This window comes from Felis catus, chromosome E1, assembly GCF_018350175.1.
Source record: "Felis catus isolate Fca126 chromosome E1, F.catus_Fca126_mat1.0, whole genome shotgun sequence".
NCBI lineage: Eukaryota > Metazoa > Chordata > Mammalia > Carnivora > Felidae > Felis > Felis catus.
Window position 1 is genome coordinate 44543008 of NC_058381.1, and position 20509 is coordinate 44563516.

A 20509-nucleotide genomic window follows, 5' to 3' on the forward strand; every position below is an offset into this window, starting at 1 on the left:
TTTAACATAAAACATGATCAGAAGTTCTGTGCTAAAACAAATATATGATATATGATATATATGTGTGTGTGTGTGTGTGTGTGTGTGCAGATTTTAAGTTGCTAGCCTTTTTGTCACTGCTGTGAAAGGGAAACATTTGTAGATAGTTTGCTTACCTAAAGAGTATACTTCCCAAGAAAGCAAGTGATACTTAAGAGATTTCCATCACTCCCATCAAATTTGTTCTTGCTTCTAAGGATTTAGGAGTGATTTCTATATGGGGCGTGAGCAGTATAACTTGGCAGAAGCTGTGTCACTTTACTAGTAACATTTTAGATAAGTGACAGACTATTTGGAATCATGACAAGAAACCACGTATAAAATACTAGAACAAAGAGTATCTGTGTGGAGGCTCAAAGTTGGACAAGGACTGGATACAGCCAAGAGCCTCCAGGTGGGTGAGGTGACAGGTGGTTAACTGATAGAGGAACGCACCCTAAGGAATTAAAAGGTGTTTAAGGGTTAACTTGTTAGATCTTCCAGCTAAGACGTTCGGAAAAGGCTTCTTCCTCCTCCTTTCTGTCCCTCCAAGAAATTTAGTAAGGCTAATTCTAATGATAAGGATGGCAGGCTCCAGGACAGAGTGGGGGAGGGGCTGCTTGGGGGACAAGCATGCTTGGGGCGCTCTCCATATGCTCTTGTGCTCTGACAGTCAAGCCTGGTTAGTAATAACAAGACCCAGCACACAGTCTGCAGATGCTTTCTCGCCATTTGTCCAAAGCCTTCTCGAGGCAGTTTGCAGGTTTGTGTAAGCCCCAGGACCAGGGAGCTGTGGGTGTGCTGGAAATCTGGTTAGAATTGGTCCTTCTTTGGCCGGATGGTCGCCCCCAGGGCTGGGTATGCACTGGCGGCATTTTAGCAGTGGGTGTCGGATCTCTCAGTGCAGTGGAACACCGCTTGCCCTTTGTCGTCTCGGGGTTCTGCTTTGTACACAGGCCAGCCCCGCAGACCCTGCCCTCACCCCCAGGTGGAGTGGCTTTCCCGGGCTCCACCAGAGCCTCCTTGGCTTCGGATTCTGAAAGGGCAGCTGTCTCCGTAGGTAACTGTGGCTGACGTTTCAGGTGCGACTCCAGTCCTGCTGGTCAGTACTTGGAGATCTTTCTAGGAAACAAGCTGGGTGAAGTCCAGACACACGATCCGACGTCCAGTTAGAAGGCACTGCGTCTGCCCTTTTCAGAGGAAGGAGTTGGATCGGAGTGGGTTTCCAGGCGTTCTGCTTGTCGCCGATGAAGGGTTGCGCTCTCCCATGAGCCTCTCTCGGTCAGGAAAGACGCAGCAGCGGGCTTCGTAGTGTCGGCTGCCCTTTTGTCGGCATGAGGCCGAGTCTCTGCTGAAACCGCGGGCTGATTAAAAGGCAGTTTCTCCTCTTGTCCGGGAACGAGCACCTGCATCTTGGCCTGATGACCCTGCTGTGGGGACACCGTCGTGTCGGGATGGGGGTGGGATTGGTCCCCCTTGTGACTTTATCACGTGGCCACGCCCCATCCATCTGGGTCCCGCGCTGGGTGGTTTTCGGCTCCGAAAGACACTGCTCCCCATTTCCTCCTGCAGTCGGAAGGAGGGGTGGGGAGCGGCAGCCGTTCTGAGGGGCTCATTGTGTATGTTCCAGAGTCTCCCCTGCAGACCCCCGCTGATGATGGATCTGAGGAACCGGGCTCTGAAACCTCGGATGCTAAGAGCACGCCGACGGCAGAAGGTGGGCCCTCCTCCCCTTGCCTCACTGAGACAGCTCCTCCGTGCCTCCAGCCTGCGCTTAGCCGTGCTTTGAGCCCCGCGTGCCACCCTTCCCGGCTGCGTCCGCTGCTGCCTCTCCCGCTGGCTGACGGCCATGCTTGTTCGGTGCTTTGCAGGATGGGCTCAGGCCCGGGAATGTCACGGGAGCCAAGCCCTGCTTTGGCGCCTCGCTCTCCGGTGCCGTGTTTGGGCCCCTTCATCGTGTGTGTGCTTTGAGGCAGCCGCGTTTGGAGAGGCTGGGTCTGTGGCCGAGCGGGGCCCGAGCAGAGCTCCACAAAGCCCCTGCTCCGTGGCAGCTGTCCCCCCACCCCACACTCCTTCAGAAGCCCCCGCCCCCCTTTCTCTTCTCTCACGAGCCACCAGGTCCCAGTGCAGCCATTTAGGTGAGAAAGGGGGCGGGTCGGTGCACATCTCCAAGCTCATACTTTGGGACTGATCTGGTCTAGTATCCTTCATTTCTTGGGCTCTCGGCATGGTCCAGGGCTCCGGACCTTGGCCGAGGTGTGCATTCCAGCACGCCTTCTGACCTGTCCTCTCTAGACGTTTGGTGTCTAGGTTATTATAAAATTCCTCATGTATTTCCTGAAGAGCTCCTTGGTCCTGATTTTGACCACCTTTTCTTGCTTCCCTTCTGAGTCAGTCGACACTGCATTTGGTTTTAGGTAATGGAAAACCAAACTAGCTGGGGCCTAGATATGAAGAGGTTTGTTGGTCTCACTTAATAACATGTCTGGATGGCAGCAGGTCTCCAGCGTGATCAGTGCTCTTCTGTCTTTATCTTCTGCCATCTGTAATGGTTGGATTATTGCCTTGTGGTTACAAGATGGCTGCTGCACTTCCAAGCATCACATCTGCCTTCCAAGCAAGAGGAAAGTAGCAAAGCCTGGCTAAAAGGGCCCTGAAATCAAATGTGTTTCCTTTTTATTAGGAAAGCAGTTTTCCTGCAAGCCCCGCCTAGCCGACTTCCGCTTATGTCTCATTGGCCAGAGCTGAGTCTCATGGCCACGCCTGGCTGTAAGGGGGAGGACGGAACATGGAGCGTTTTGCTTTCCAGACTCATAAGTAGGAGAAATCAAGGGATAAGGGCATTGAGAATGGCTCTTAAGTAACCAGTCTGAGGTATCTGCCCTTCCATCCCCCCCCCCCCCATTCATCCCCAGGGAGGTTCATGGTTCTCTTTTCAGTACTCTCCTCCTCCTGGCTCTGCCCATGACTTTGGAGGCTGTCACAAGACGAGAACGTGTCCCGGCATCTCCCCAAGTGTCCACCTTTGAATGAATTGAGGAAGTGCCTGCCAATTGCTTGGTGTAAGGGACCATCTGTGGGGGAGAAAGTAGGTGTGGCCCTGCCCCCCCCCTGGCGCCCCCCCCCTCCCCCCAGGTTCTCAGCCTAGTGAAGAGAATACCCAGGCCAAGGGCTCTTTGTGCTCCTTCTTAGAGCTGCTGATGCAAGACATTTCCCGCTGATCTGGTTAGGACAGTTTTGCAAGTTGCTACCTCCCTGAGGTCGTCAAACACTAATGCCAGACTTCATAGCAGCCTCCCAAATCATGGTTGTCAGTGGCCCCATCAACATTATTCTGGAAGGATCTTCCAACCAAGTCTTGCTGCACTCTGGATCCTGTACATGTGTGGGCCCCGAGAGTTTCCACCCCCTCCCCACGAGGAAGGGGACTCTGCTGGGGCTGGGCTTGGCCAGGCGGCTCCGCCTGCTCCCGAGACGACCGTGATTAAAATGGATTCCATTTGACTAAATTGACTCGGACTCTTGGAAAGCTTTCAAAGCTGACAACTCCTTATGTCTGCCTGGAACAGCCTGGGAGTATGCCAGGGCACTGCTTGGGGAGGACTGCTGAATTGGAAGGTGCTCGCCTTGATGAGAGGCTGACAGCAGCTCCTGGTGGTGGGTTTTTAACTGTGGCCTCTGCTCTGCAGGTGGACCATCTGTTAAGCTTGTTGTTAAGCACCCAGCTCTGGACGGGACCAGCCTGTTCATTGCCACCTGGGGGAGTCTGTGCTTTTAACCGTGAGTCATGGACTCACAGGACAGGGGGCTTAGAGCTGGACGAGAACTTGAAGGTCACCTGGCCGTGATATTCCCATTTTGCAGATGAGGAAACTGAGGCCCAAAGGGCAAAGGTCTTGCTTAAGGCCTCATGGCCATCTGATTTTAGACATTTCCTCTTTAAAACACCTGGGCCCGTCCCCGGCAGTCTCTTCTGCTGCAGCGTCCACACGGGGGCTGTCCCCGGCAGATGGCCTGGGCATCTCATGAGGCGGTGCCACCAAGCAAGATATTCATGTGCTTCCTGGGGAAACATCAGGCAGGGGCGCAGCTCTGGGTGTTGCTTTGTGGTGTTGCTTTTTGCATGCCGCCGAGTCCCCTCCTGCCTCCCCGCCCCTGCCTGCTCCCACTCGAGAAGTAAGGTGAGGGGCTTGGCCTGGCTTTCCTAGCCTCCTTAAGGCGACTCTCGGTTTCCAGACGCGACAGCACCCTTAGTGGATGAGGGAGCCCCCGGCGAGCAGGCGGCCGCTCAGCCCCACACGGAGATCCCAGAAGGAACCACAGGTGAGGGTGACTCTCGTGGCTGGGTGGAGGCGGCCCTGGCCGGGTGCCCGGCCGCCCTGCAAGGAGGCGTGGGTGCGAATAGGGGTTATGCTGTCTCCCAGCGAGGCAGCAACGTGGGAGGACTCCCGGTTTCTGGGAATCTTGGGTCATTCCAATCTTGGCGCCTTGGTGGCCGATGGCTTCCGTGGCTGCCCGCCAGCTTCCCAGAGGAGGGAGGATATTCTGGATTCCGTCCAGCTTCTCCCTCCATCTCAGCCGGCACAACAGCTCCAAGCTCTCTGCAGGGTCCTCCGAGGCAGGCTGGTGGCAGATCACCCCTGGGCTCAGTTCACCTTCCTGCTGGGGCTCTGCCCAGTGACAGGGTCACCTCCTAACGGACAGTTTACCGCCTGGGGCACCCAAGCGTGTGGCAAGGTCTCATGACTGACCCACGCCTTTGGAGGATCTTAATGGGACAGCCCCTAGGGAGCTCAGCAGTGTGACCTAGCATCCATTTCTAGAACTAGCTTTTTCAACGTATCTGCATCGAAGAGGCGTGACGAGACTGTCCTGTCAGCACAGATGATGGGGGTCTCGCAGACAGGGCACCTACCAGAAATGGTGGTGGCCTCCAGCCCCCTGGGACCCTTAGGAAACGGCTCGCTCAGCCCAGAGCTCTGGCCGCCGTCCCCTTCTGGTAATGTTCTTTGTGCTTATGTAAATGCTCAGCTGTTGGCTTCTGGATTGGGAGGGCACTGAAGAAGATGTGCAGAAGAGTTCCAGACAGGATGTCACCAGCACTGGAGAATGGGGAAAACGTCCCCAGACAGGAGTCTTGTTTCCTTCCTGAAGACGGTGCTCAGGGCAGCTTTTTGGGAAACTGCAGCTTTTTCTCGGGGCTCCATTTGTTGAGAACCCCCATGCAGAGGTCCAGCGGCAACCGCCCCCTCCCTCCACTCGTCAGAACTGTTTCTGCTTTGTGAGTTGGTCTTTTGAGATGGATGGAGGCGTATTCTTGAAGCTGGATGGCCCTCGTCCTTGACAGTGAAGGTCGTTTGAAGGCTGAACAACGATGAGCTCTTGGATAACCTGATTTTTGTACCCCACCCCCACCCCTGTGCCTGTATAGTTTACTCAGTGGGAGAGCCCTTCCCCTCCAGGGTGAAAACTGTAGCCCGCTTCTGACTTTTTCATCACTGCTAAGCGATCAAAAGTACTTTAGTCTCGTCGCAAAACACCGTTTGCGAGTGCTGGTTAGAATGTCTGGTCCCATCCAGTAGCCCAAGCTCATTCAGGGTTGCAGCCCCCCACTTTGGGGCTGGGGAGGTGGAGGGGACGGCAGGCAGGAAAGTTCATCCTGGATCAGCACTACTGTGCGCGGCTTCACGCTCTCTGCAGCGTTTAACGTCGACTCTTTCTTTTGTGGGCACCTGTTTGGAATCCTTCCAGACTCCTCCATCCCAGTCATCCCCCAAAGGTCCCTCCCTCTGCCCTTGATTCCAGCAGGCACTTCGCTCTCTTCAGCCCCTTGGAATCTGAAGATCCCCCCCAGCCTTCTGCTGAAGTTGGCTTGCTTCTATTGGCAGCCCACCGGCCATGGTCCAAGGCGCTTCCACACCTGTGTCCATATCGGGTCTGTGGGAAACACAAGGGCATGCTTTGCCCAAGCAAACTTGGCGTGTGCAGACTGACCACAGGGCTGCAGCCACACCCTTTGCTCCGCCCCCAAAGCGGGGCCAGCCCATCTCTCCTCTGGTTTTCCCAGGTGGGATTCTGACAGCGGTCCGCCGTGTCGCTAACCACAGGGGATACGCAGCAAGTGTCTCCGAGTGGTGCCTTGAAACCCTCCCTTTGGGGCTGAGGTGGGTGGTGGCCATGCAGCCCGTCCTCCACGCGCCCAAGCCACCCTCTCCACCCTTTACATCCTCAACGAGATAGGGAGGATTTAGATTCGGGGGGCTTTTTTTCAGCTGTTGACCTGGATGATGTGTAACCTAGTTTCGTCCTTGGCTAGGTGTCTTACATTCTTGAAACTTCTCCTTTGAGGCCTACTGGGGATGCACTGTGGCCGCCCCACAGCAGGAATCCCTGCCTTGCTGGGATGGGAACCCCTGCCTCTTGGGGCTTCAGGGATGCGGAAAGCCCGTGTAGTGATGTGATGGTCCAGCCACGGCCACACACCCTACCTCCTCCCTTTGGCCTCTCTGAGCACCTCCCTTGCTGGGAACTGGGGAGTGAGGGGGCGTCAGGGTTATCAGCAGCCTCCAGTGTCTGACACGCACCGGGGCCAGGATATTGCAATTCTGCACCCGCGTGTGAGTGCAGTGACCTCCCAGTGCCACAGCAGTGATGTCATTCCCATGTGTCCCCCACCCCCTTCCCTGTGTTCTCTGTCTCCAGGACTCTATGCCACTTAGCTGGACCTAAGCTGTCACTCTGAACCTTTCTACCACAGCCTTGTCAGAAACTCAGACAAAATCTGTGCTTGAAGCTGTCACTGTTTGACCTCGTGGGTGGCACAGTGTCAGCTTGTGGGGGCCCCAGAGCAAGGTCGTGTTTATGATCTGGTGGTTGGGGAGCCCACTGCCAGTCCCCTCACGGCCCTCACTGCTGCTGTTCTGGGACAGCCAGCGGGCCAGTGTTTATAAGGCCACCACGCAGCTGTCCAGTGACCCAGAGGATCTTTCTTTTCCCTCCTCCATGCCCTCCACGGCAGGCCTGAGCTGGTGACTTGGCATTTCTGTTTTAGGCGTGCAATCGTAACCATCTCAGGTCTGGGAGAAAAGACTCGTGGCCCAGCCAGCAACTTGTAGGCATTCCTTAGGGGTGGTGGTTTCCCTGTCTCCATCCATCAGGGCATGCATGTTGGTTCTTCTGGCATCATGAGGCAAGTGCACGTCAATGTGTGCACCAACTTGCTTTATGAACTCTCTTCTACACAATTGTATCTGTTGTCCTGGAGCAATGTCCTGATTTTTCACGGCGCAGAAATTGGCATTGTGGTAAAGCTTACCGATTTTGTCACTGTTGATGATGTGGTCTTCTTCATTTGGGGTGAGCCCAAGACCCCTAGACGCTGCTCACTCCCGGCCTCCTCCTAACCAGGTGGCAATTACTCCTGGCAGGTGGTTACAGGGGTTTGCCCAGTAGTTTGGAGAAAAGAACCTGCACAGCTGTGGGGCACTTCCTACATGCCCGGCATCTCACTAAACACAGTCGTTCAAATTCTCGTTTTCACCCTCACCGCCGTCCTCCGAGACAAGCCGTTTTCATCACCTTGGGGGTCTAGGTGAGGAAACAGAGGCTCTGAGAGGTTAAGTAAATGGTGGTGGCTGGATGCGAACCCCAGCTTGACTCCACAGCCCACGCCTAGTGCTTTCCTGCACCCTGAGCGCCCCCAGAGCACTGGCTGGGGCTGGGAGTGCACCTGCCACTCGGTGGTGGTTCCCGTGGTGATGGTTGAGCAGTAAACTGCTTCTCTGACCTCACCCACCCTGCGTGTCTTTGTTGAGTGGGGCACTCGGGACCCTGGGCCCACTGTGGAGAAGGTCTTTCCTACAGGATCATGGTCACCTGCAAAGTGTGTGGGTACGGTGGGGTTCATTTAGTAACCTGCTTTTGTAGACATCCCCAGCAATAATATTTGCAAAAAGCCAGAGGCTCAGCCCCTTGGTACTTACTCGTAAGATGTGCCTTTCCTGAATGTTTTCAGAAAAACACTGGAAGATGCAAAGAACTTGGTTTCTGGCAAACAATAACTGTTTTTGCTTATATCTTCTTCATTTGTTGACACATAAACCAGCTGAAGAAGCAGGCATTGGAGACACCCCCAACCTGGAAGACCAAGCCGCCGGACATGTGACTCAAGGTCAGTGGGGTAGAATCGCCTACCACAACCTGGGGGTCAGGAGAAGGGAGATGGCAGCATTCAGATGGGCTCTACCCTGCGAAGAAAACTCGCACCTGGGCCCTAATTCATGGGTCCAGGAGGTTCTCATCAAAGATGGGCTAATCAGACACAGAAAGAACTCTAGACACAGACACACACACACACACACACACACACACACACACACCTCTTTTTTTTTTTTTTTCCTAACACTGTTTCTGAGTTATTCCTAAGGTATTTAGGGTCCTGAGAGAGGCTGGCCCTGTCCAGCCTGGGGAGTCAAGAAAGAGTGTCCAACAGAAACTCACATGTGTATGATAGGTGATTTTCTCCTCAGGCTGCCCTCTGGCCCTGTCCCAGGAGCAAGGCCTCAACCATATCTCCACCAAGCAATTTCTTTTTAACTTTCTTCTGTGCAACATTCAGACCTTATTATGATTTTCTTCTCAGGGACCAAAACTGTGTTCAAGGAAACCAACTTTCTGTAATCATTTAGCCCAAATGTTTTAAGAACTTAACTTTATATTAAAGATTCCTTATCAGGGTGCCTGGGTGGCTCAGTGGGTTAAGCATCCGACTTCAGCTCAGGTTATGATCTCGCGGTCTGTGAGTTCGAGCCCACATTGGGATCTGTGCTGACAGCTCAGAGCCTGGAGCCTACGTCAGATTCTGTGTCTCCCTCTCTCTCTGCCCCCACTCACTCTCTCTCTCTCTCTCTCTCTCTCGAAAATAAACATTAAAAAAAACTTAAAAAGAAAAAATTCCTTATCTCAGGAAATAGAGACCTCTGATATAATATGGCACTAGGTTCATTTTCTATCACCTGCTGCATCGATGAACTGGAGAGTCTACTGTATCATGTGGAACTTTCTAGACTGCCAGAGAGCTAGAAAGTCACTTTTTTTCTCTCCAGAAAGTGATACGGGATTTGTCCAACATCTAGTGCTGGCATTGGGGCCATCTGGCTTTAGGAAGACTCGGGGCCCAAAGAAGTGTTTCATTGAGGGTTGTTGGTTTTTTTTTTAATGTGTATTTATTTTTGAGAGAGTGACAGGGCATGAGCAGGGGAGGGGCAGAGAAAGACAGAATCTGAAGTAGGCTCCGGGCTCTGGCGGGCTCCAGGGTCGAGCCGTCAGCACAGAGCTCGAACCCACGAGCCATGATATCATGATCTGAGCCAAAGTCGGACACTTACCCCCCTGAGCCACCCAGGCGCCCGTTCATTGCCCCATAGTGGGCTAACCTCATTTCGCATAGCGTGGAGAGGTGTGTTTTCACTCTTAGACTCACAGAGAGTTTCAGAAAATATTTGAAGGGATAATCAGTGTAAGGAAGAACCCCAGTCTGTGTGTTAAATAACTAGAACCCTGCCACCTGTTTCTTTCAGGTCATGATTTTCAGGCTTAGGTGAAATGAGAGGCTTTTATAACCACTGGAAATGACCATTTATTTCCATAGAAGTGGATTTGAGTTTTTTCTACAAATATTTATTACAGGCTAGGTCTTCATGTCCCTGCAACATATTCCATGCGATGAAAAGATCAGGCCAACATCTTTTGTGGAAACTTTGTTTTCATGCTCACTCAAATTTTTAAAAAAAATTTTTAAATGTTTGTTTATTTTTGAGAGACAGACAGAGTGTGAGAAGGGGGGGAGGGGCAGAGAGAGGGAGACACAGAAACTGAAGCAGGCTCCAGGCTCCGAGCTGTCAGCATAGAGCTCGACACAGGGCTCAAACCCATGAACCGCGAGGTCATGACCTGAGCCAAAGTGAGATGTTTAACCAGCTGAGCCACTCAGGTGCCCCTGTGCTCACTCAATTTTTACATTTTTTTCCCATCAGTGGCCTAGAATCATGTAGCTATAAAGATGAACACCAGGTAGCCATTCGCAGTGGGAAGTTGGCACCAGATCTGGAAAACGTGGAGGTTTCTACCTCTGATCCTAAGGAGGACTTGATTAGGACTGCTGGTCCAAATTGATGAGCCCTGTTCCCTCCAGCGAAATCGGACATGCTCGTGATCCATAAACACACTTTATTTGCTAAAGGCCTGTAGTCAATTTTCAGATTTAGAAAGGGCCATCTAGCAAAAGCATAGTTATTACATCTTACCCTTGCAGTTTCTGCTGCAGAAAGAAGGCCTCTGGTAGCCCATGTTCATGAATACCTGCCAGACAAGGACGTTTTAGGATGGCACTGCAGGAAGCAGAGTGTCAGATAAGGGAAGGCCTTACCCACGTCCTGTCACACGGAGGGGTAGACCTTTCTCCTGTGTCATGAAGACCAGGCCTCCTGACAGGGATGTGGGGGGAAAGTTTATCCAGAGTCCTGAGGCCTGCACACTGTTTGCCCAATATTGTTTACCTTGGACCACTCCCCCCCCTCCCCCCCCCCGCCGCAAGATGCTTGCTATGTTTATTACTTACTGAGCACTTCATAGTATTCTAGGAACTGAATAGAATATTCTCCCAGCCTCAGTCCTTCCTCCAGAAATATAGTTGCACGATGATCGGTTCGGTCAATACGCACACACGGTACAATCAAATATTGATGACTTTTCAAGACGTGTTCACTATTTATGTTTTTTTTTAATGTTTATTCATTTATTTTGAGAGAGAGAGCACGTGAATGGAGGAAGGTCAGAGATAGAGGGGGAGAGAGAGAGAGAGAGAGAGAGACTCCCAAGCAGGCTCCAAGCACTGTCAGCACGGAGCCCGATTCGGGGCTCAATCCCATGAACCATGAGATCGTGACCTGAGCGGAAACCAAGAGTCAGACGCGCAACCGACTGAGCCACCCAGGCACCCCCCTCCTTGGTATCTTTTTTAATGAAGGTCATTCCAGGTCTTACAGTCTGTTAGAGAACAGTAACGTCCTGACCTAGAGCAACTTCTAGAAAGCTCTGGGAGGAAAGCCTTTTCCAGAAGGCAAGGATGCATGGCTCGTCTGGGAGGTGTGAAGACTAGCATCTGCCTCAGCCTCTGGTCTGTTGAGCTGGTTGGTTGCTGAGAAGCCATGGTGCTGAGGCACCTGCTCAGGTTGTCTGGTCCCTGCGTCTCTGTCATTTGGGCTCTTCTTCCCAGCGGCTGGCCAACGGTCCCAGTGAGGTGCTGCAGACCCTGCAGAAAGCAGAAATTAGCCTATTTTCCTGTTCACCAGGCAGCATTCCGTTGTTGGTCGTCGCTATGTGGCAGGCACCGTGGTTGATGGCAGGAACAGGAAATGAATGAGATCGTGATCACGAGGCCCTGGTGTCAGGGTGGGGGTGGAGGCGAGCCAACAGGCAGCTACAGACTCTGCCCAGGTGGGGAGAGAAGGCGGGCATGTGTTAGCCGTGCGTCCACAACCGCACATGCATTCTCCACCACCCTCCTCTCAGCTCTTCCAGTCCCCCGAATCTTTGGGGTTCTAGGTTTCGTTTAGAGGAATTGTATGGGCTTTCCTGCTGGAACCATATGGGAGGATTAAAGGGTGGGAATTAAAAAAAAAAAAAGGATGTTTATTAGGAGTACCACAGGGCATGCCTCTCCTGTCCTTAGTACACGGTCAGGTTCTTTAAGGAGGGTTCGCGTGAACGCCACCGGGATGAGCCAGAGAGGGTGACGTGACCTCCACCAACCGCCAGCTGTGTGACCATGTGAATGCGGTGGTCTCACGGGCTGGCGAGGTCTTTGTCACGCAGGACCCTTTACGGCCACAGTGGTCTGCTGCACCTTATGCAAAAGGCCCGTACTTGACCCCTGAGCCAGATAAATCTGAATTGTGCTTCTGTGTATAGGACCCTTACGGTTCCTGATGACGATAAATTTTGGATTTTCCAAATCTATCAGAGCGTGGAGCTTGAGGCTGGGTTGGTTTAGGGGCACCCGCTGGTTTCATTTTTGCAAAAAGGGGAAACACAGAGAGAGGGAGAAAAAAGAGATTCTTGGGGCACTCAAGCCAGGTCCTATCTAGAGGCCAGAATCTTCAGGAAGCTCAGTGTCCCTGGAGAGAAGGAGAAGGTTCTGTGGCCTAGCGGATTCAGCACAAGGCAGCCCTGGATGCTGACGTGCTCCGAGGCCACCCAGAGCCGGTGACAGAGGGATAATGCTGGTGCCACAGGGGCCGTAGAGGTCACCAGGTCCAGCACCCCTATTGCAGATGAGAAAACTGAGGCACAGAGAGGGGAGGTGCTCACCCAGTGTCACCCAATGAGTCAGTGTTAGGTAAGCCAATAGAGCTTTCATTCTGAGCAAAGGAAAACAACAAAGATGAGCCCAGAGCCCGCATTCCTCGTTCTTTGTTAGTTGGCCTCGTGATGCTGTTTAAACGTCCTTTTCTTATTTCAAGAGCGCGTTCCTTCTCTTAAACAATTAATGCATCCTTGCCAACCATTTGCCATTGCTGCCTCTTCAAACCCAGAGGAGTTGAGAGTTTCTAGCCAGCAGAGGGAGGTACCTTCGAGGCCCTTGGCCAATGTGTTTAGCTCTCAGGATCAGCCTGACCACGGCAGAGAAGCTTCCGGGGCCTCCATGCTGCCTGTGGGGGAGAAACAGCCAGAGACCCCTGTCCTAGTGGTCTCCCACCATTCCCAGCATCCTCCCATCTGCCAACCGCCTTCGCCAACAGGTGGCCCTCAGGAGCCCCACCAGGGGTGGGGACCAAAACCAGGGGATGGGGTCGAGGGGGGTCTGGCCTTTCCGAAGCCCACCTCCCCTGGATATCTCCAGACTGAGCCTGGGAGTGTCAAGGTTGTGCAGGAGATCCTCCTTGGGGAGCCAGGGCACCAGAGAGGTGAGGCCGCCGACCTGGGCACCCCAGGTCTGCCCCGCCAGCACGCGCCCGGGGCCCCCATCCTGCCTCATGGCCCAAGGGAGGCCACACACCAGCCTTCAGGGACAGAACCAGAGGACACAGAGGGAAGTCGTCGTGACGCGGAGCTACTGGAGTACCAGCTTGTGGGAGATCTGCGCCAGGAGGGGCCACCTCTGAAGGGGGACCATGGCAAAGAGAGGCGGGGGGGCAAGGATGTCGATGAAGACCGCGATGTGGACGAGTCCTCGCCCCAGGACTCCCCTCGCTCCCACGTCGCCCCAGGTCTGCAGAGCTCCCCAGTCCGAGGCGGGCCACCCCCCCAGACAGTTTCCAGAGGAGCCACTGGCTTGTCCGGCTTCGCAGCTGAGGGTGCCATCCGTCTCCCTGTCGATTTCCTCTCCCAAGTTTCCACAGAGATCGAGGCCTCAGAGCCCCCCAGGCCCGGTGCAGGGCCCACGGCGGAAGGGCAGGACACGCCCCCCGGGTTCACCTTCCACGTGGAAATCAAAGCCAACGTGCAGAAGGAACAGGCACGTTCAGAGGTGGATTTGGAAGGGGCTGCACTTCCCGGCCCCCCTGGAGAGGAGCAAGAGCCCCAGGGCCCTTCTGAGGGAGAGGACACAAAAAAGTCGGACCTTCCAGAACCGTCCGAAAAGCAGCCTGCAGCTGTTCTGCCAGGGAAGCCCATCAGCCGGGTGCCTCAACTCAAAGGTCTGTGTCTTGGGCTCCTTCGCTCCTTCCCGGTGACCTCGTGTGCCACCCAGGCTGCGGGCACTGCCACCAAGCTTCCGGCCCTTCCTTGAGTCCTGCTGCTTCCGAGGTTCCCAGAGAGAACCACTCAACCGACCAGCCGGGCACTGCTGCGCACCCTCCCGTGGCCTCCTCCTGCCCCTCAGGCTCTGGTAGCACGTGCTGGTCTCACGCTTGCCCGCCATGTTGCATGTCACCAACACCCGCCCAGCGCTTTCCGCCCGGTTCGTTTCTCTGGCCACTTGAATTACAACGGTCCTCCAGCCCCCAGCTGGTCGGCGTGCCGCCCTCCCCAGGGCGGATAATAGCCGGTTCACTTATGTGCCCTAAATTCATTGTCTAGAACCCTCCCAGCCCTTCCAAGGGGGCACAAGGAGCCCCGCTCTGCAAATGAGGAAAGTGAGGCTCAGAGAGGGAACGTAACTTGCTGAGGGCCACCAAGCAGTAAGTGACAGAGCCACATTCACAATCCGGGCGGGTCTGCTGTGCACGTCACACTCTTCCCTGGTCAGCACAGCACCTTCTGGAAGGTTCTCCGAGCCCAGAGACACAGAGGCCGTGAGCCTGGCCTGTGCTGCTCTTGTCAGCGGACAACACATCACATACAGCACACGACACACGTATGAGGATTTGGGGGCAGCCGAGAGCCTGTGCTGAGCCTTCGGTTTAACAGCCCCCACCCTTACCCGCCCTGCCTTGTGGCAGGGGAGACAATGAGCAGAAACAAACATTCCTGTCCCGAATCTTCTCCTCCTCCCCCGCCCTCGGCAGAGCCCGGGGAACCCTGTGCTGGGATTGCAGGGGCCTCAGCCCCAGCCCACTCTACCAGAGCAGCCCTTGGGGAGCCGGAGAGGTGGGAGGGGAGGTTCCCCCATGTTGGGGTCTCTGTGTCCTGTCAGGAAGACGAGGAGGCCAGAGGAGGCCTCCAGGCTACAAGTTGGGCGCATTCATACCTTTAGGACCTCTCGCGTGTTTGGAGGGCCCAGAACTGGGTGTTACTTGAGCCACCCATTGCAAACCTCTATTCGATTTTTATTAGATTTTACTTGTCAAGAGAACTTAGAAATGTTGTCGATAAAGGAACCTGTTTTAAAGTTGAAGACCAAAAAAAGAAATCATATATCTTATTTTAAAATACCCTAAATTCCAAAATACTAGGGGACAAATACCTGTGATGCGGCAGATTATAAGAGCGTTTCCTGAAATGGTGTTTTAATGAACACTGGCTATCGATAGATGTATCCAGGGGAAAAAGAGTTCCATGGTCCAATTAGTCTGGGAAAAACAGGCTAAGCCAAGTGAAGCGAGGTTTGCTGCTGCAGGACTTGTCAGAACCTTTAATATTCAGTTGCACATTATGACCCTCTGAGAAAGATACAGAGTATGGATTTCCCAAATTTATGTGATCCCACCTGCTAACATCTCCTGGAAGAGGACCCGTTCAGTAGCACCCGATTTGGGAAGTGCATATCTAGCAGCTAGCTGCTTTTGTTGTGACATGGTGGCCGTGGTTGATTTGGGCAAAAGATGTGAATCCAGTCTACCTGGGTCTCTTATGAAAACGCATATTCCTAAGCCCCACCTTACGCTTACGAGTCTTGGGTGGGCCCAGGAATCTGTGTTTTTTCAACCTGTCCCAGTGGTGCTGCTGAGCAGTATGTTGTGCAAATCTCTGGGCTAGATCACCAGTTCGGGTCACTCTAGAAATCCAGGCTCCAGTAGCCAGTGTGAACCTCCAAGAGACCCCATTGGCCTTTTGGCAGGGGGAATATGATATTGAAACCAAAGATGAAAATCTATCCTCAATTGTCAACAAAGAACATCAACCGAAGGAAAAGATGGGTTAGAGATGGTGCCGGTGGACGTGTGGTTTCACCAAGGGGTGCGGCTTTTACACACAGAAGCCGGCAGTGTTTTGTTTCCAAACTCCAGAGATGATCTGCTGAGCTGTTCGACAGTAACTAGTTTGTAGCTAATTTGGGAAAATGGCAAGGATTTCCATTGGACAATGGAAATTTTCCTCCCCTTGGGAGGGCCTGTAGGTGGCAGCAAGACCTTCCCGGGCTGGTGTGGAGTGGGCTTGTCAGGGGGCAGCTGGGGCTGGCGACTGTAGCCTCCATTAGTGACGGACAGGCTCTGGGCAGACAACTCACTTACCCTGACCCTTGGGTGACAGCATGAGCGTGGTGGGGGGGTCCTACAGAAGGTCGGAGCATAGCTGAGCTTCCCCATCTGTGGCCCTGGGGCCTCCAAATGCCCCTCCTTGGCATGGAGGTGGTCCCCGCTGGAGGAGGTTGACCCTGGCTAAGACAGGAAAGGAGCCCGTGAGATGGGTCTGCGCTGTCTCCGATCCTGATTTGCCCCCGTGTCCGCGTGTGCCTGGAACAAGTTTTCACTGCGCCCCCTCTGCATGTCCCCACCCTCGGCCAGCCTGCTCCAAGCAATGATCCCAGTGTGCTGTGTTGATACTAACAACGAGAGACAGATTGAAGGGGAAAGAAAATCAACTGAATGCCCACCAAGCACAGCTGAACCAAACACGTTGCACTGATCCCGAGAAATCAGCGTTGACTACGTCCGGCTCTTTCTGGGAGCTGTGCAAATGGGGGTAACTTACATTCTCATTTTGTATCTTATCAGCTCGCATGGTCAGTAAAGGCAGAGATGGGACGGGAGCTGATGACAAAAAAGCCAAGGTAAGCTGATGAAACCGTGAGCCTCTGCCAACATCCAGTTTATCGAGAAGCCATGCTTGTCTGAATTAATTTCTATATGTAACACGTGCAGAGCATCTGCCGCGGAAGGATGACTGTCATTAAAAGTGCTTTGTAGTTTCATGCAAACTTTTCAAGTTCCAGCATTTATCCATTTTGATGCTTCTGCCAGGGAAGGGCGGTCGGCAGGTTCATGAGTAAGAGCTCCTAACCGCAATGCCATTAGCAGAATTGAAACGCGATGTTCACAGTAAACGAAGATACATTTGAATTTTCTGCAGTGAAGTTTGAATCTTACACTACCCACTGCAGATCTAGGATCAGCAAACATATGTACACACACACACACACACACACACACATTTAAGGTGTTTAGAGAATATCATTTACTCAGGTGGCTGAGGGAGTATTGATCAAGGAAGTGACCTCTCACCTAAGGTGGAGGGTTCTGGAAAAGCCCAAGAAAAGAGGACCAGTGAGGTAGGCCGTGAAGGAAAGGTAAAAGAGGGTTGCCGAGGCAGAGGTGGGAGCAGCATTCTGAGGGGTGGGAACAGCACAGCAAAACCCGGAAGCATGAGGAAATGATGCATGCTTTCAGAACTCTAAGCAGATGGGTTGGTTGCTTGGTGTGGAGTGCCAGGAGGGGCTGACGGACGCTGGGAAGGATAGTCGAGGAGGGAAACGCGATACATGCCCCTAAATGCCAAGTGGACACGGGGTGCAGTAGACGCCATCTTGAAATCTTGCCATGGGGCCAGTTTGATGTAAGCTTTGGTCGGTCTTCAGAAACCAACCCGAGGAACCGTGAATGAAGCTCCTGCTCCCACCAAAAATGCATCCACGGCCATGCTGGCTTTCTCAGGGCTTTCTGTCAGTTGTAGTTTCCTCCCTTAATGACTTTGCATCCTGGAAAATTCTTCTGTCACTGGACAGTAAGGTTTCCCCAAGAAAATCCCCCTGTGGCTCTAGGTGAAGACCTAGTTTTCTTAAAGGCATCTAAAATTTCCAGTATAAATTCTGCCTGAAGCGTCTGGGTCCTAACTTGTCCCAGAGCCTCGATGGGGTCTTCAGATGCCGAGTGTAGCCCTAGGAGTTGGGTGGCATGTGTTTTGCCTGCCCTGTAGGAAGTCAGGGTTTGCCATCACCAGACCCCCTGATGAGGCAGCTGGGAGCTGCCCTAGGCCATAGCTGTTAGGCAGTCGTGATGCACATTAGGGGAATCCCAGCCTCATGCGTGCATGCCTTCCTTTCTTCATGCATTTGCACACTTGGGTAAGACATCCCCGCCCTGGACACCGAAGGGTCAGTTCTTTCAGGAACCTTGGCCAGGTGGGGAGTGCTGTTGGCAGAAGGGGGCTTGTGCAGCTGGAGGAGGAGGAGTACCCACCCGCAACCTTCCTTGTCACCAGCTCCAGGACCTCGGCCTGTGTCCCTCCCCCCACACCTTTCCCCACCCCTCAGGCCTCCTCCTCACCATGGCTGGCTGGCACAGAGGGCCTCAGCCATTTGGGGGGATGGGGGTCCAAGGCCAATGAGGAAACACAACCAAGAAGCCTAATGAAGTCTGTGGTCAGGACCCTGCTTGGTAGTTCTGACTTCCTCTCTGAAACACATCTGGACTAGGCCTCTGGGTTTTATGCCTGAAGGTGTGACCCCTCCTCCTCCCAGCTCACCTCCTCCAGGCGACCAAGCTTCCCAGTCAGAGTACCCCAGAGCCAGTTAGGACAAGCAATCATCAATCAGTTTCCCTGTCCTCCAAGGGGCAGCTCCGTCCGTAAGGTCATCTGCTCCACTGACCAGGCTGTATCCTTAGGTAGAGTGTGTTCAAGAGTGAACACTGGCCAGATGAAGATTCACCAGATAGTGTTAAGATACGTTTTGTTTGAGACGTTAATCAGAAAGTGTGTGTGTGTGTGTGTGACCTGAGGTATGAGACAGAATCTTTAAGACTTGGAGCACAGTCGTGATTTTAGCAAGCATGATACTCTCAGTGTGGCAGAAGGCGGCCAAGGATTAGCAGGCCGGCATGAGTTCCTCACCTGGAATTTAGCAGAAAGTGGGGCCCTTCTGACCTATGACACATTGGGGATGTTTTCTTGAAAAACACCCTAAGAATCATATGCTTTGGCAATCTCCATTAACTCTTTGGGCATGAAACACCTTTAAACCAGTGGTCTCCAAAGTGGGGGCGGTGGGGGGCAGCCCAAGAAGATCCAATGGGCTAAAGAACATTCTAGAACTTCCATTGGGTTTTTTTTTTTCCCTCTTCTCGTTTAAAAGTTCTGTCATACATAAGTTTTTTAATATACATCCTATGTTGGCATCATAGTATACATATTTCACTGATAAGTATCAGGACGTTAGGGTGTGTGGCTGCTTTCTGTTCTTAGGGACGAGAAGGGTGGATAAGGGTACGTGATCCACACAGTTTGGAGATCACTGCTTTAAACCATGACCTGCCATGTTTATTTTTAGTTACTGTCCTTTTTCAGTTTGTTCCCCTCCCCCATGTGCTGACTTTTATTTTGATTTTATTTATGTTTATGTTTAAGACATCCACACCTTCCTCTGCTAAAACCCTGAAAAATAGGCCTTGCCTTAGCCCCAAACGCCCCACTCCTGGTAGCTCAGACCCTTTGATCAAACCCTCCAGCCCTGCCGTGTGCCCAGAGTCATCTTCCTCTCCTAAACACGTCTCTTCTGTCACACCCCGAACTGGCAGTTCTGGAGCAAAGGAGATGAAAGTCAAGGTAAGGAAACCGCCTTTGAAAAGAATCAGGCTGCTCTCATATGGTTTTCAGATGTGTGTTGTTTTTAGCCACAAAGACCTTCCTTCGGATAAACTCTTACCTGGAAGCACCGTGTAGAGCAAAGACAAGTCTGGTTGAAAGGGGAAAGGGGGGCGTGGCACCATTTTTCTCCACTTCCGTTAGTCCCTCAGAGCAGCCCCCACAGCACCCCATGGGATTTGAAAATCCCCGCCCTTTGGCACCGGAGAGAGCTTCCAGATTGCCCTCATTTGGGTTGGACACAGCAATGCCTGTCCCACAAGGTCACTCCTCTGCTGAACCATCTTGTGGTCTTTGGTGAATGTCCGTTTCTTTTTTGAGTTTGCGTTATGTGTCAAGGTCAAAGCCAGTAACTGCCCGCAGTCAGCAGGCTGTGCCTGGGGGCTCTGGACCTTTGGCCGGTGGGCTGATTGGTGCTGGTGTTCACCCCGCCAAAGGCTCTCAGCACACTCAGGAGTCACTGAAACCTGAGGGCTGTTTGGGAGAGAAGAAAACAATGACCTAGCTCTGTTAGCACTCGAGGTCAGGTTCATCGGTGTCTCCGCGGCTCTCTGGTGAAACCAACCACCATCAGTCAGAAAAATAAATCCCTACAGAGAATCAGAAAGTGGCTGTCCATATAGGAGTGTCCTGCCCATGATGGGCCCTGGGTGGATAAAGAGTTGATCCTCACTATAAGCCCTGTTGTGTTTTTTATGGAACACGTTAGCACAACTCATGCTGATGCCTGTTGTGGAAAATGGTAGTCAGGGCATGTGGCGTTTGGGTGGGGCTGTGGGTTGGTGTACCGGCAAACCCATGAGACTGTAGAAGACATTTGTCGCATCCTAGTAGGCGAAGGGTCGTTTTGGATCTTAGCCTCATTTTGAATCGAGGAGGTTGAGTGGGACTGGCACTGACTCTAGGTGATAGTAACCTTCCCCGATCGTAAAAACCACTGTGCCGTGCTTCGGTTCACAGGGGGCGGACGGTAAAGCTGGAACGAAGATCGCCACACCCCGGGGAGCGGCCCCTCCAGGCCAGAAAGGCCAGGCCAATGCCACCAGGATTCCAGCGAAAACCACGCCCTCCCCAAAGACCCCACCGGGCACCGGTAAGAAGAACATTCTGGAACCACGTCAGGGGCAGCTGTCAGCATGTGCCCTCCTCCTCTCCGAAGGCCCCTGACAGCCACTTCTGGTAGCTGACGGGCACCTACAGTTCACTAACCGCCAGATGCTCATTTTCCTTGTAATCCTTTTGACAATTTTCC

The 20509-nt window shown here is 53.0% G+C and overlaps 1 protein-coding gene across 20 annotated transcripts in view; it reads left to right on the plus strand.

Annotated features, from left to right (window-relative positions):
- MAPT (microtubule associated protein tau) overlaps positions 1-20509 on the plus strand; it is a 99932-nt gene that overhangs the window by 53275 nt on the left and 26148 nt on the right. For 4 of the 20 annotated variants that reach the window (XM_006940453.5, XM_006940455.5, XM_006940454.5 and 1 more), the window contains exons 3-9: positions 1649-1735; positions 4255-4341; positions 8123-8188; positions 13410-13715; positions 16395-16450; positions 19021-19218; positions 20218-20350. In XM_006940453.5, coding sequence (XP_006940515.1) covers positions 1649-1735; positions 4255-4341; positions 8123-8188; positions 13410-13715; positions 16395-16450; positions 19021-19218; positions 20218-20350 — 933 coding nt within the window. The remainder of the gene's footprint in view (positions 1-1648; positions 1736-4254; positions 4342-8122; positions 8189-13409; positions 13716-16394; positions 16451-19020; positions 19219-20217; positions 20351-20509) is intronic. The other 16 variants (XM_006940456.5, XM_019818032.3, XM_045044289.1 and 13 more) reach the window with 9 other exon arrangements.